Source organism: Ooceraea biroi, chromosome 13 (assembly GCF_003672135.1).
Source record: "Ooceraea biroi isolate clonal line C1 chromosome 13, Obir_v5.4, whole genome shotgun sequence".
Taxonomy (NCBI): Eukaryota; Metazoa; Arthropoda; class Insecta; order Hymenoptera; family Formicidae; genus Ooceraea; species Ooceraea biroi.
In genome coordinates, this window is record NC_039518.1 from 7154399 (window position 1) to 7170472 (window position 16074).

Consider the following 16074-nt stretch of genomic DNA (forward strand, 5'->3'; position numbering starts at 1 on the left):
TCATTACTTATAAATTCCTTTGCATAAGTCTCATTATTAGACTGCGATTTTAATCGTTCCTAGAAAGTTAGTTAACGCTGTAACAGCACCTAAGTTCATTGTATATAAAATTTGCTCAACACTATAAGGACTATAAAACTTATGCCTCTTTAACTCCCTGAGGAGCTGTTGTCTTTCATCATCGAATAGAAAACATTGCCAACAAACATGATTCGCTGTTTGATTGTAGTCATTACGCAAACATAACGGAGAATCAACTATGTGGTGATTAAATAAGCTTTGATTTAGAGAAGTATGTCCGGAACGCAGCCTATTGATCGGAAACAGCTATCGGAACAAACTGACACTACAGCCATCTGTTGCAAAACCTCAAAACTAAATCACACTCCTAATACAATTATACAAGAGAATTCTGTAAAATTCTTTTTAATAATATACCTTTCATGTTATTTTTTAAAACTTGTTCATTATCTAAACTCTCGCCTCGATAAGCACCTTACCTTCACGCCGTGAGCGTCACGTGTTTCATACTTCGCGCATGCGCGTGAAAACACCACGCCGTTCCGTTGAATCATGATTCGAACATGCCGGTCTGGCGCGAATAAGCGCGATCTACCGCGATCGTATTTGCGATTCAACGTATATCTATCTGCATCCAAGTACTTACAGGGTCACGTGAGTATCATTGAGCGTGTGTAATTACGTTAACTTGCCATGCACCGTCTGTATTCTCACGAAAATTATGCCCTTAACGATTTTGATACCTTCGTTTCGTTGAAGATTCATGCGCTTTAATCTAACCTATAATTTGCGTTTTTCCGCTAAAACACTCGATTGCCATCACTTGTCACGCTGCAGTTTGTTTTACTGTCAGTTTAATAGTCAGTTTCCATTTCAAGCTTAAATCAAAGTGACAAGAGTGATATTTGCTCCTCTTAGCCAAATTTATCTTTTAAAGTATTTGATATTTGTGGCATTTACGTAGGCATTATTTAAAATTGATGATTTGTACGTGCAATTTGAAGCTTGTGGGCAATGCCAGGTTTGATACCTAAACGATTATTTTAGCACATGTCCATTATTCTTTTTACAGTACAGTGTTTGTAACAAATGAGGAATATGACGCTTACAGAAATGGAGCCATTGAAGATACACTTGGACTCGTTAGAAATGGCTGGGAAAATGGTAGACAAACATATTATTGCGGACAGTAACTTTCCATCCTTAATTAATCTTATGCGATACAACGTGCAAGGTAAGTCATGCATATCTCGTATAATTATAGAGTAATAATGCTTCGATTATACATTAAATATTCTTTCTAATTTGAAGATAATTAATTCTTGATATATTTTATAAAGGCGGACCAACTGTTAGTGGTCTCGATGACCATGACTACCCTAGCCTGAATGGTGCATCAAGTTTAACGAACATTAATCAGATGAAGATACATAGCAAAATTCCCTTGCCTTCTGAGGTAATGGAGCATTTCGGCCGTATCCTTTCAAAACTTTCTCAACGAGTATCTTGTTATATGTCTTGTTGTGACGGCGGATTCTATATTCATGAATTTGCACGTTTCATTTAATCCTTAACGCAAAATATAGACATGCAATGTCATTGCATGATGGGCCTTTTCACAGAAATTTCAAAGGCTTGGTTGACAATCGACAGCGACATGTACCTGTGGTCTTATGAAAATGAGTGAGTACACTGACATTTTAATTTTTTTTCAAGTTTATGAATTTATGCAGAAAACGCAAACCTTCTGTCGTGAAACTTTGCAGGTCGGATGTCGCGTACTTTGATGGATTGAATGAAACCATTATAAGCGTAGGTTTAGTAAAACCCAAAATGGGGATCTTCCAGAATTACGTGAAATACTTGTTGATCCTCACAACCACGGTAGAAATAACCATTCTCGGCGTTATGATACCCGATGATACAAAAGGTAACTCAATCTCGTAACTCTGATTATTTCTATGCCAATTAGTTACTTTTTCATCCGCATTAATATACAGGGTGTTTTCTCTAACTGTAGCACTTAGAATATCTCTGCTTCCTTCGATGATATGAAAAAAGTCAAAGGACGAAAATTGTTCGATAGTACTCTGGTAAGAAAATTATTTTTTTAATGTGACCTTTCACAAGATATCAAGGTCATGAACATTTTTTTAAATGAGATGGTACATTTTCCTTAACGAAATGATGTAGCTTGTAAAAAAACAAATTCAACCATACAGAATATGTTGACCTTCAAATGACTTTGAACCACAAAAATCACGTTTAGGAAAAGAAACTCTATTGTATAACTACAAAGATATACCTTTTTTACATATGTTCGAAATGATCACCGTTTACTCCCATACACTTTCGAATTCGATGAATAAACGATTGTTTTACGTTTTTGAGAGATTCCGGAGTAACTGCGGTGCACGCACGCTGAATTCTTTCTCGCATATCTTCAGGTGTTGTCGGAATATCGCGATAAACTTCATTTTTTAGGTGTCCCCAAAGAAAAAAATCAAGAGGCGTAAGATCTGGTGATCGAGCCGGCCAAGAAATTCTTCCACCACGTCCAATCCAGCGATCAGGAAATGATTCGTTGAGTATGTTCCGTGCAAATGAAGTTTATCGCGATATTCCGACAACACCTGAAGATATGCGAGAAAGAATTCAGCGTGCGTGCACCGCAGTTACTCCGGAATCTCTCAAAAACGTAAAACAATCGTTTATTCATCGAATTCGAAAGTGTATGGGAGTAAACGGTGATCATTTCGAACATATGTAAAAAAGGTATATCTTTGTAGTTATACAATAGAGTTTCTTTTCCTAAACGTGATTTTTGTGGTTCAAAGTCATTTGAAGGTCAACATATTCTGTATGGTTGAATTTGTTTTTTTACAAGCTACATCATTTCGTTAAGGAAAATGTACCATCTCATTTAAAAAAATGTTCATGACCTTGATATCTTGTGAAAGGTCACATTAAAAAAATTATTTTCTTACCAGAGTACTAGTCTCTTTGAATCGAACAATTTTCGTCCTTTGACTTTTTTCATATCATCGAAGGAAGCAGAGATATTCTAAGTGCTACAGTTAGAGGAAACACCCTGTATATTAATGCGGATGGTACATTTTCCTTAACGAAATGATGTAGCTTGTAAAAAAACAAATTCAATAAATAGAGTTTCTTTTCCTAAACGTGATTTTTGTGGTTCAAAGTCATTTGAAGGTCAACATATTCTGTATGGTTGAATTTGTTTTTTTACAAGCTACATCATTTCGTTAAGGAAAATGTACCATCTCATTTAAAAAAATGTTCATGACCTTGATATCTTGTGAAAGGTCACATTAAAAAAATAATTTTCTTACCAGAGTACTAGTCTCTTTGAATCGAACAATTTTCGTCCTTTGACTTTTTTTATATCATCGAAGGAAGCAGAGATATTCTAAGTGCTACAGTTAGAGGAAACACCCTGTATATTAATGCGGATGGTACATTTTCCTTAACGAAATGATGTAGCTTGTAAAAAAACAAATTCAATAAATAGAGTTTCTTTTCCTAAACGTGATTTTGTGGTTCAAAGTCATTTGAAGGTCAACATATTCTGTATGGTTGAATTTGTTTTTTTACAAGCTACATCATTTCGTTAAGGAAAATGTACCATCTCATTTAAAAAAATGTTCATGACCTTGATATCTTGTGAAAGGTCACATTAAAAAAATTATTTTCTTACCAGAGTACTAGTCTCTTTGAATCGAACAATTTTCGTCCTTTGACTTTTTTCATATCATCGAAGGAAGCAGAGATATTCTAAGTGCTACAGTTAGAGGAAACACCCTGTATATTAATGCGGATGGTACATTTTCCTTAACGAAATGATGTAGCTTGTAAAAAAACAAATTCAATAAATAGAGTTTCTTTTCCTAAACGTGATTTTTGTGGTTCAAAGTCATTTGAAGGTCAACATATTCTGTATGGTTGAATTTGTTTTTTTACAAGCTACATCATTTCGTTAAGGAAAATGTACCATCTCATTTAAAAAAATGTTCATGACCTTGATATCTTGTGAAAGGTCATATTAAAAAAATTATTTTCTTACCAGAGTACTAGTCTCTTTGAATCGAACAATTTTCGTCCTTTGACTTTTTTCATATCATCGAAGGAAGCAGAGATATTTTAAGTGCTACAGTTAGAGGAAACACCCTGTATATATTTATTTTATTTATTTACATTTGTACATCTACAGAAGTGCAGTTAGTCCCGGAGCCAATTTTTACCGTCACCACTGACGGAGTGGGGATCACTACAATTGCCAATACGAGCAGCGGCAGAATCTTTCTCGGTGGCAGAAACGGCTCGCTGTTCGAGATATACTATCAGGTGAGAGATTTGCGATTACGAGAGACCGAAACGCATCTGCGTTAATTTATTATTAACCTCAACCGAACGACGTTCCGTCGTGTGCAGGCAGAGAGCAGCTGGTTCGGTAAACGCTGTAAGAAGATAAATCACTCGGAAGGTCCGCTCTCATTTCTCGTACCGTCATTTGTCACTATGGCTCTGTCGGAGGAAGAAGCTATAATACAGATATCCGTGGACGATTCGCGTAATATTTTGTACACTTTGGGCGATAGGGGCACAATCACGGTTTGGGATATTGATAATAGCGGCGCATCTAGAATCACGTCGCTGTCCCAAGCTTCCTTGGTACAAAATACCGTTCACGTTGTTAAGTGGGTAATCCTTTATCAATATAAATTCCATGTAAAAAAAACAACTACTGGCAATCGAGTTGATGCTATTAATTGCTTCCAGGACCCTGGATAGCAATAACTTTCGGCCGCTCGTGAGCATATCGGCCATAACGGAGTCCGAATCGGTGCACCTGAACCTGGTCGTTGTTGCGGCGACGGGGACTCGCTTTTACTTCAGTTGCACTTCCGTTACAAATCCGTCGAGCAGGCCGCAAACCTTGCAGCTGATACACGTCAGGTTACCGCCAGGCTACGCAGCGAATGCTCCAGTGATGAGGCCACGGAAAGTACAAATGGCGTATTATCGCAAGGGTAAACTATTTATTCTACAATGTGAATAAAATACGCGCTGGAAATATTTATCATGATGAATATTTATCTTCTAGGAACCCTCATCCTCGTTTGTGGCGGTGACACGGAAACTGCATGGTGCTTGAGTAACGATGCTTATCCGTTTACGAATTACTTGGCTGAAACTCAGAGTATCCTGCCTCTCGACAGTCCGGCCTGGGCTATGGAAGAAATAATAGGCGATTCAGCTGTGCACATAGAGAAGCAGACCAGCGCCCAGGGTGAACCTCCACTGCTAGTGCGCCAACACATGGAACCGCCAAGGAAATTCATATTTCTCACGGCACAGGTATGCGATAAATGCATCTTCGCTATATCGACATATTGCGTGCCTGTCGTTTATTGTTACTCTGATAATCGTGTTGCAGGGAGCCATAATCTTGATGCAAGTACGCCCCGTGGACATCCTGAGGCAACTTCTCTTGGAACAACGTGGACCCGACACCGAAGCAGTACGCGCGTACTTTCAAACACAGTCCCTCGAGCAAGCCTGCGCTACGTGTTTGATTCTAGCGACGCTCGAGAGTTCTCAAAACGCGCAGGTAAGAATTTCTGTATTTATAAAATTTGTATTTTGTTTACGTCGCTCTAATTGTGTTCAATATAATGTATGCATCGTTGAAAAACTTCTTTTTCCGGCTACTAGCTGTCAGAATGGGCAACCCGTGCATTCTTTCTGTATGGTGGTCAAAGGATAGCGGGAATAGGTCCGTCGATTGATATGCACGGATTTTCCGGTATAAGTCCAAGTATGTAAATATAATATATTATTTTTAAAAAATATATATACAGGGTGGCCCATTTTAATTTATACAGTCGATTTTTTAAAAAACTAAAAGAGATACGAAAAAATGTTTCAGACAGACATGTCACGATTTCGAGGGGGACATAAGATGATACCATTGGTTTGACCTTGAATAGTCGTTTGAAGGTCACGCGAAGATCACCTTCAATTTCTTAAATTGAAACCCCAACTTTTTATTGCAGATTCTTATTCTTCATCGAAAAGTAAGTAACTTTTGTCTGAAACATTTTTCCGAAAAATGTCATCTTATGTCCTTAAAATGATCTTCAAGATGAGTTTTGAGGACATTTTAAGGACATAAGATGACATTTTTCGGAAAAATGTTTCAGACAAAAGTTACTTACTTTTCGATGGAGAATAAGAATCTGCAATAAAAAGTTGGGGTTTCAATTTAAGAAATTGAAGGTGATCTTCGCGTGACCTTCAAACGACTATTCAAGGTCAAACCAATGGTATCATCTTATGTCCCCCTCGAAATCGTGACATGTCTGTCTGAAACATTTTTTCGTATCTCTTTTAGTGTTTTAAAAAATCGACTGTATAAATTAAAATGGGCCACCCTGTATATACAGGGTGTTTCCTCTAACTGTAGCAGTTAGAATATCTCTGCTTCCTTCGATGATATGAAAAAAGTCAAAGGACGAAAATTGTTCGATTCAAAGAGACTAGTACTCTGGTAAGAAAATTATTTTTTTTAATGTGACCTTTCACAAGATGTCAAGGTCATGAACATTTTTTAAATGAGATGGTACATTTTCCTTAACGAAATGATGTAGCTTGTAAAAAAACGAATTCAACCATACAGAATATGTTGACCTTCAAATGACTTTGAACCACAAAAATCACGTTTAGGAAAAGAAACTCTATTTATTGTATGTATAACTACAAAGATATACATTTTTTACAGATGTTCGAAATGATCACCGTTTACTCCCATACACTTTCGAATTCGATGAATAAACGATTGTTTTACGTTTTTGAGAGATTCCGGAGTAACTGCGGTGCATGCACGCTGAATTCTTCTCGCATATCTTCAGGTGTTGTCGGAATATCGCGATAAACTTCATTTTTTAGGTGTCCCCAAAGAAAAAAATCAAGAGGCGTAAGATCTGGTGATCGAGCCGGCCAAGAAATTCTTCCACCACGTCCAATCCAGCGATCAGGAAATGATTCGTTGAGTATGTCCCGTGCAAATGAAGTTTATCGCGATATTCCGACAACACCTGAAGATATGCGAGAAAGAATTCAGCGTGCGTGCACCGCAGTTACTCCGGAATCTCTCAAAAACGTAAAACAATTGTTTATTCATCGAATTCGAAAGTGCATGGAAGTAAACGGTGATCATTTCGAACATCTGTAAAAAAGGTATATCTTTGTAGTTATACAATAGAGTTTCTTTTCCTAAACGTGATTTTTGTGGTTCAAAGTCATTTGAAGGTCAACATATTCTGTATGGTTGAATTTGTTTTTTTACAAGCTACATCATTTCGTTAAGGAAAATGTACCATCTCATTTAAAAAAATGTTCATGACCTTGATATCTTGTGAAAGGTCACATTAAAAAAATAATTTTCTTACCAGAGTACTAGTCGCTTTGAATCGAACAATTTTCGTCCTTTGACTTTTTTCATATCATCGAAGGAAGCAGAGATATTCTAAGTGCTACAGTTAGAGGAAACACCCTGTATATTAATGCGGATGGTACATTTTCCTTAACGAAATGATGTAGCTTGTAAAAAAACAAATTCAATAAATAGAGTTTCTTTTTCTAAACGTGATTTTTGTGGTTCAAAGTCATTTGAAGGTCAACATATTCTGTATGGTTGAATTTGTTTTTTACAAGCTACATCATTTCGTCCATCTCATTTAAAAAAATGTTCATGACCTTGATATCTTGTGAAAGGTCATATTAAAAAAATTATTTTCTTACCAGAGTACTAGTCTCTTTGAATCGAACAATTTTCGTCCTTTGACTTTTTTCATATCATCGAAGGAAGCAGAGATATTCTAACTGCTACAGTTAGAGGAAACACCCTGTATAATATATTCCTCGTAAAATTCAATTGACAGTACGTATTTTATATCTTAATTGTATTAATTTTAATGTAGTAGATATACGAACGTCCACGCCGAGGGTGCAACCTTTCGACGCCCGAGCGCAGGCTTTCCGATCATCCGCGCAAATGGGTCTCGGCACAGACCTCGCTTTGCAACACTTCTCTGCTAAGCATAACGGTTTATATCTCTATGTGGGAAGAATCCTTCGTCCTATATGGAACGTAAGGTGCATAAAACAAGAGATAATAAGTAACAAAAGTGTGGTAAGTGACATCGAAGAAATATTATACACGGTCCGACTTGAAACTTTTTCTGAAAATTGGCTAAAACGAATCGAATTGCTTATTTTCTTCAGATATCCAGCACGGTACCGGCGGCACAAATAGCTTGGATTTTGGGCCATTTGCAAGCGTTGAGGACTTTCTTAAACAAAAATACGAATATCACGAAACAGTACGTGCTATTTAAAATCCGATCTTTCAATAGAAGAAATATTAATTATATTAATTATATAATATAATATAAAAAATATTTTATTACTTTATAATGTCATAACTGGGAGATTTAGTAGGATTAAAACTAAATGTTTGTGTGTTCAGACAAAACGCGATCAGCAGAAGTATAACGGATGGATTTGAGACGACGATTCCAAGTCACTTTCAAGAACCGATTGTGGAGGAAAGAAATTCGTTGGACGCCCTAAAGGTGTTTATCACGCATGCCTGCGAGGTTCTGGGTTTGTGGAAGATACTGTGCGAGAATCAGTTAAACTGCATTGTCAGCAGTTTATCAAAGGTTATTATTTAATATTTTTTAATTAATTTAGTATTGTTATTTAATATCGAACTCTGCACAGAATGCTGAATTTATCGTAAATTTATGTCGATGTTTGCAGGATCAGATTGCTCAATTCTCAACGGCCACTTTTAGGGATTTGATTTTAATAGGTCATGAAATATCTTCTCTACTCATTGTTCATTTGATCGATAGGTAAGTTCATGCGTGAAAAGTCTTTAAAAGTGCTTCAGTTATTATATCCAATTAATATTTTGTAGTTACCTTGGGGATAATGCATCAGTCGATTCCGTAAGCTCGAAACTGAGAGAAGTGTGCCCTAATTTATATAGAACCGAAGATGCTGTTTGCTCCAAGGTATTACAAATGTATTATACATATTTTTAATCACACACACACACACACACAGACTGTATCCGAGTCAACTTTCGTGTATTATAAACGAAAGATGCATGTTAGTAATTAGTCCTACCTTCGCAATTTTAGGCGAACGAGATTCTTCTGAAAGCAAAAAGTTGTACAAATCCCGAGGAGAAGGAATGTTACCTTCAATCTGCCTTAAAGGTACTTGGCAATATTACATACGTTCTGACGTATCTTTTAGTATCAAGGTATATTTGATTCTTGTAACCGTGAAATGTGTCGCAGCTCTGCAAAGAGGTAGCACCCAGGCTGAATTTGAACGCGGTGTGCCAACAATTTGTCGCGTGCCAGTTCTACATGGGAGTGCTCGAGTTGTGTATTTGCTGCGCGGAAAGGGTCGATCCCAACAATGCCGCCTCGCATTATTACAAAAATAACGAGCCTCAAGAAGATCAGGAAGGAGCCCTGGCCTTTGCAAAACGGCACGTACCAATGCATATCTTTTGCGTAATACAAAGAATCTTATTATAATTTATAATTAATAACCGTTTGCATTTTTCGCACAGTTCGGAAATTTATAAGGAATTTGCCACGATGTTGGATCACCTGTATCACCAAAGCATCTCGAATCCTTTAACGCCAACCATACCGAGCAAACCCGGACCACCCTTGCAGACCGCGTCAACCACAACGGTGACGCCGGCGAAGGAGACGGTAGGACGATACGATTCCTCCAAGTCAAAGTTCAGCGTGCGTTTTAACGCCGACGCCTTTCAGCTGCACGAGGTCATAGTCGACGCGCTGCAAGCCCCGTGCGAGACGCTTCATTCCTGCATCTACACTTGGATGATAGAACGTGGTCTTCACGGTGAGTTAGTCGCGCTTGCCGCGCCCTCGCTGGAGACTTACCTCAGCCGCATCAACGCCCCGGAATTACTTCCGCGCACTGCCGAACTACTCTGGCAGTTTTACGAGAGAAACAAGGATCACGCAGCTGCAGCGAAAATCCTCGACTCCTTGGCCAGCAAAGTCGGGTGCGTGCGCGTTATGTCGTGTTGCGTGATACAATCGCTTTACGAAGGTGTTAACGTTTACGCCCGCACAGGTCGGACGTATCATTGGCGAAGAGGGTGGAGTATCTGGCACGAGCGGTGGTCTGCATGCGAAGCGATCAGACTGGATACGCCCCGTACCTCGGAATTTTCTTGCGCGAATTGGAAGACAAATTGGAAGTCGCTAGAATGCAGCAACAGGTACATGTTCTGAGCTAAGACCATCGATAAAAATCGATATAAATCCAGTAGTTTCAAGTTACTAGCTTTGCGACATCTAACGCGACGACGCACAGTGGGGAACTTTGTCAAAAATCGAGAAATGAAGTGTCGAGTTAGGGTCTATTGTCCTTGAGAATCGATAAAGGACCGTTCCCTGGATAGAATCCCGTTGCCCTTAGTCCCCTACTATTTTAAGTCGAGCAGGTGTGTCGGTTGAAAGTAGGCCTTTATGGGCGACACACGTTTCTCACGCATTGCGTGAATATTTTCATTGAACTTTGTAAATAAAAGTGATAATCAAGTTCTGCAAAATGGATGCTCTTCCTGGAGGATTGTAGAAGATTTTTCTTATTTACATTTTTGAAATAACGCTCGTCGTGTTTGTTTTACGACACATAACGATAGTCCGACAAAGTTTATATTTTCCTAAATTAATATTTACTTCGTGTAGACTTTAGTTGCAGATCCCGCTAGATCCCGCGTTCTTTTCTTTTTCGTCTTGTAGTCTATACTATTAGGTTGTTCATTAAGTTCTGCGGTTTTCTCGATAGATAGCGTTTGTCCATTGAAAAAGATAGCATGCATCGCCTGAACCGCGGATTGCCGCGTACTCCGTGACAGGTCAGACAACGCTTGACATTTCGCCAGAGTCTTTGTTGTCTTTTGACGTGTTGTGTGTACGCGCTATTCATTGAAAATGGAGGATCAAAAGGTGCATTTTCGGCACATTTTGCTATTTTTCTTCCGCAAAGGAGTAAAAGCGACGGACGCACAACGTGAGATATGTGGCGTGTACGGGGACTCGGCCATAAGCGCTGACACTTGTCAGCGTTGGTTTGCGCGCTTTCGTTCCGGAGATGTGAACGTCTCCGATGCTGCTCGCTCCGATCGTCCATCCACCACTGACGACGACCAAATCGTGGCCGCAATCAAAGCAGACCGACACCTGACGACGCGGGAGATCGCGGAGCGCTTCGACATCGCCCATACAACGGTTGCGCAGCGATTAAAACGGCTTGGGATGTCGAAAAAAGCAGATGTTTGGGTCCCTCACGAGCTCACCGAAAAGAACATTTTGGACCGCGTCATGATCTGTGAATCCCTGTTGAAATGAAACTCGCTGGAGGCCTTTCTCAAACGGGTGGTCACGGGAGATGAAAAATGGGTGGTATATAACAACATTCGACGCAAGCGGTCATGGTGCGGTCCGGGTGAGTCGTCACAATCGGTTGCCAAAGCGGATTTGCATCCGAAGAAAGTGATGCTGAGTGTGTGGTGGGATTGGCGAGGCGTCCTGTACTTCGAGCTGCTTCCGCGCGGTCAGACCATCGACGCCGAGAAGCATTGCGCTCAGTTAGAAAAATTGAAGCAGGCAGTGGCGGAGAAGCGGCCGGAATTGGCGAACAGGAAGGGCGTTGTCTTCCACCACGACAACGCCAAACCACACACTGCTTTGGTGACCAAGAAGAAGTTGAAGCGCTTTGGCTGGGAAGTCATGCAGCACCCAACGTACTCCCCAGACCTTGCGCCGTCGGATTACCATCTGTTCCGGTCACTCCAAAACAATCTCGACGGGCAGCGCTTTAATTCAGTGGACGATATTCAAACGTACTTGGAGGACTTTTTCGCGCAGAAGTCGCGCGACTTCTACAAACGCGGCATTATGTCCCTTCCAGAACGTTGGCAGAAGGTGGTCGATCAAGATGAACAATACATTCTAGATTGAATAAATGTGTAAGTACAATAGATTTATGTTTTAATTTAGGGCAAAAAAACCGCAGAACTTAATGAACAACCTAATATTAGCAACTAAAATTCACAATAATTAGCTGCTACTATCTGCTACTCTTGTTATAAGGTTATTACAACCACCTTATTACTTTTCTCGATATATCTCGAAAAGTATTCGAAATATCAAAAAATGTTTTATACAAAAGTTTCATGGTAAAAACGCCCGTATTTAATGAAGTTAATAAAATTTTTGAAAAAATTGTTTTAAAAAATTTTTATTGATGTCATTAAATAGAGACATTTGCACCATGAAATTTTTGTATAAAACATTTTGTAACATTTTGTATTTTTTTTAAACTTATAAAAATAAACTCTACCCTGGACCATTATTAAGTCCAACATTATTTTTCCAGACATTCTCGAATCTGATTCGTAATCGGCAACCCCAAACATTCATTGATATCGATATTGATGAGTATTTCATGGTTCGCTACACTATATTAAGACCGCCATTTTGGTTTTGCAAATTTACATATTGGATTCGTGATCAGCAACCTCGAAAACATAAGTCTACCAAGTTTTGTGCAAATCTGATGATTCCTCGATTTATGGCCACGTCTCAGCGAAAATTCCCCACTGTGCGACGTACGATACGTCTCGTTCTGTATCTGGAAAAGAGAGAAACAAATTTAGTTAAATTATTTTTGAAAATATTTTTAGTCGATCAAATTATTTTATATCGATTTTTAATTACTTGGTTTTGATATTTAACAGATATTGGACATCATCAGCAATCAGCAAAACGTCTTTGATTCGATGACGGTGACGGATGCAAAGTTGAGACTAAACTCTTCGTTACTCGATATCACGCAGGTAATTCTGATAAGCGTATTATTTCACCTGTGATATTTCTCGCGTTTCCTATACAAAAGTGGTTAAAACTGCAGCTGTACGAGGAATACGCGGAACCGTTGCAGCTTTGGGAATGCAAATTGGCAATAATTCATTGCTCGGGTCATCAGGACGACATGCTGATAAAAGGGATCTGGACAAACATAATCGATAATGGTATTTAATGGAATAATTTATGTGTCTACGCTTTAAGGTCTCAGTTTTCTCGAAATTCTACTAAACGTTTTGTGATTGTTTCAGAATTAGAAAATGCAACGGAACCTTTGAATGAAGATAAAATGACCATTTTGATGAGTAAAATTAAATTACTTGGCCAAGAGTATACTGGATCTCCGCATTGCTTCCCAGTTGGTAATTATATTTTATATTATCGGAAGAGTTTATATATTAATTTTGTTTATACTTTGATATAAATGTTGAAAAAAATCGGTTTTTATATTTCTTAGCGAATACCGTGGAAACAATAAAAAATATAAAAAAAGTTTCAAGTAAAAGTTTTATGGCTTCTAATGTACTTCATAACAGTGCAATTAGATTTTTCGAAATCCCATTATTACATTCTTACATTCTTCATATGCATTTTTAGATTTTCTAGTAAAACAATTAGAAATGAAGGCATGCAAATACAAAGTATCTAATACTAGTATTATAACTGGATTTTTGGAATTGGGAATAGCGATGGAAGACCTCTTAGATATTTATGATAAGTAAGTACATTAAGCCCGAGCTTTTTTTCATATATCGTATTGTTGCAAAATAATTATTCGTAATAATTATTTGATTCATTTTTAGACTGATCGGCAAAAATACCCGTACTTGGTTAAACGAAGGCAATGAATTCCACTTGATCGAATCAACAGCAAACTTAGTAAATTATTTTATAACCAACTCGAGCGTAACAAATACTTTCATCAGGTGCGTATTTCCTTTCAGTTCTTCGTTTCGAATTAGAATACAATATTTTTAAATAATTTTTATTTTTATTCTAAATTAGTTCTAATACAAAACTTCTCTCTACATTGCAGGAGAAAGATAATAACAAAATGTCAAGACGTCATTTCGAAGTGTTTAACAACTCTTTTTAGCAAGCCCAACGGCGGGGATCTTGACAGAGAAATAGCAAATCTGCGATCAATTCAGAGCATATTGAATCGCATGTGAAAGAGTATTACCGAAATAATGAGGAATGAATATGTACACAGATTTGAGCATTTGATGATGGAAAGAAAGATAAACTTTGTAATTTCTATTCAAGTTATTTAATAATCCCTCCTAACATAAAATGCAATGTTATGTATAATATTAAATAAATTGATTGCTCAACTTGGTGAATTTTTACATAATATTAACATTTAATTATAACTCGGAAACTGTAAACGATAAAAAGTTTATTCATAAAGTGAAATAAAAATTACACTGCAAAAACAAAACGTGTACTAACAAGCTCAATTGAACGAACGAACTCGAGTATACATATGTTTATTACTTACTTAATCTCTCTTCTTTTTTTTTTCCAACGCCATCTATTAAAAATCGGCACGAACTTTCCGGACGACCCAATACATACTACCAATTTAACTGAATATGCTACGGAAGTTGTTACGTATATTGCTGGATTTATTGTTCGACATTTAACAAAACGAATTATGTGTGAACTATGTACAGATGCCTTGATCGACGATACAAAATCAGGACAACTTATACATCTATCATACGCACGACTGTAGAAGTTTGATTTATTACTTCCTCTGGTTGTAATAGTGTAAGTCGCATTTAATATAGGTATATCATCTAGATCAGTGCTCGGAATTAGTTGCCCTTTTCGGGCCGATTTCAGAAGCGACGCCTATCATTCCCCCACTACCGCTCGACGCGCGGCGGCCGAGCCGCCGAACGCTGTGTCTCAGGGGCGCCACTATGTGAGATATACGCTGGAGCATTATCTCAGCGCCCTTTGGTCCAGTCATTAAAATTTTTCTAGCTAAATAGGTTTTACTTTCACAATGAAAAGTGAAGTACTAAATTTGCAATTATTAATGTAGTAGAGGAAAGTCCCCGATTATGAGATACCATATCGATTTTGCCGAATGTAAGGAAATCTATAAGCAGAATTTTAAAATGTAATACGTTCTCTTGAAGAGAATATAATAAGCTTTAGTTTGGTGAAATGAAAAATCTAATTTAAATATTATTTTTTCTGAAAATTAAAACAATTTGAAAAAAGAGCTTTACGCAAGATCGCGAAAGTGTGCTCCTAATATAAGATACCTTGAGAAATCGGTGTTAAAAGTGCAAAATACATCAGTATTGCAGGTAAAAAACTTTATTAGATATTTTTATAAAAATACTGCTGCCACAGCCTTCGCCAAATCTTCACGATTCCACTGTCAACGACGCTTCCTCGTTTCTCTAACCTCCATAGTCAGATTCTATAAAAATTAAATACACAAAAATTCGTATTAACTTTCCTTTAACCTTAACGTAGTATTTTCTTTCTTTGTATTACACTACATACTCTTCATATTCGAGCAATAATTATCTCATATTAAGAGTACCCTGAATATCTCATTATACGAGCCACGCGCCTAGCGGTTCCGCGATCATGAAATCTAACCTCTACAATTAAGCAATTCAACAAATCGCGGATTTTCCTGTTACTACGATTCTACTCTATCATTGCATACTGAATTTATTGCCAACCATTTCTTTATTATGTAATAAACAAGGTTTAAAGACTTACCTCAAGTTCCTTTGACATGTTCACAATTTCACAAACCTTTTCTTGCAAAGGCTAAACGCAATAACGAACAATGAATTTTTCACTAAATACATTTTACACCAAGAGTAATAAGTTTATGGTGGAATTAACAGATGGTGCTCACTAGTTTAGCAGAAACTCCATTATCTCATATTAGGAGCATATCTCATAATAGGGGATTCTCCTCTATACACACACACAGTAATAATTTTACATTACACATTAATAATAAGTTAATAATTGCAAATTTAGTACTTCACTTTTCATT

General features: G+C 37.7%; 1 protein-coding gene and 1 long non-coding RNA gene across 5 annotated transcripts; both read left to right on the forward strand.

The window, feature by feature from the left end:
• Positions 1–540: 540 nt before the first annotated feature.
• On the forward strand, positions 541–14468 carry LOC105286908 (nuclear pore complex protein Nup155). 4 transcript variants are annotated; one of them, XM_011352186.3, is made up of 27 exons: positions 541–675; positions 1094–1255; positions 1362–1496; positions 1608–1704; positions 1788–1951; positions 4253–4386; positions 4474–4739; positions 4822–5072; positions 5147–5400; positions 5480–5653; positions 5758–5860; positions 8025–8236; positions 8329–8426; positions 8573–8768; positions 8869–8963; positions 9029–9125; positions 9255–9332; positions 9417–9613; positions 9698–9845; positions 9909–10165; positions 10237–10384; positions 12911–13009; positions 13084–13204; positions 13289–13399; positions 13635–13755; positions 13841–13963; positions 14074–14209. In XM_011352186.3, exons 2-27 carry the CDS (start codon positions 1111–1113, stop codon positions 14207–14209), a joined length of 3960 nt encoding a protein of 1319 aa, XP_011350488.1. In that variant the 5' UTR covers positions 541–675; positions 1094–1110. The 4 variants fall into 4 exon arrangements, with proteins under 4 accessions (XP_011350488.1, XP_011350490.1, XP_011350489.1 ...); XM_011352188.3 differs by having other exon boundaries at positions 556–675; positions 1133–1255; positions 14074–14468; XM_011352187.3 differs by lacking the exon at positions 541–675 and adding an exon at positions 712–1042 and having other exon boundaries at positions 1133–1255; positions 14074–14468.
• On the forward strand, positions 10747–12327 carry LOC113563232. The gene is made up of 2 exons (XR_003407370.1): positions 10747–10923; positions 12212–12327. It is a non-coding gene; the product is annotated as an uncharacterized LOC113563232 (long non-coding RNA).
• Positions 14469–16074: the final 1606 nt, after the last annotated feature.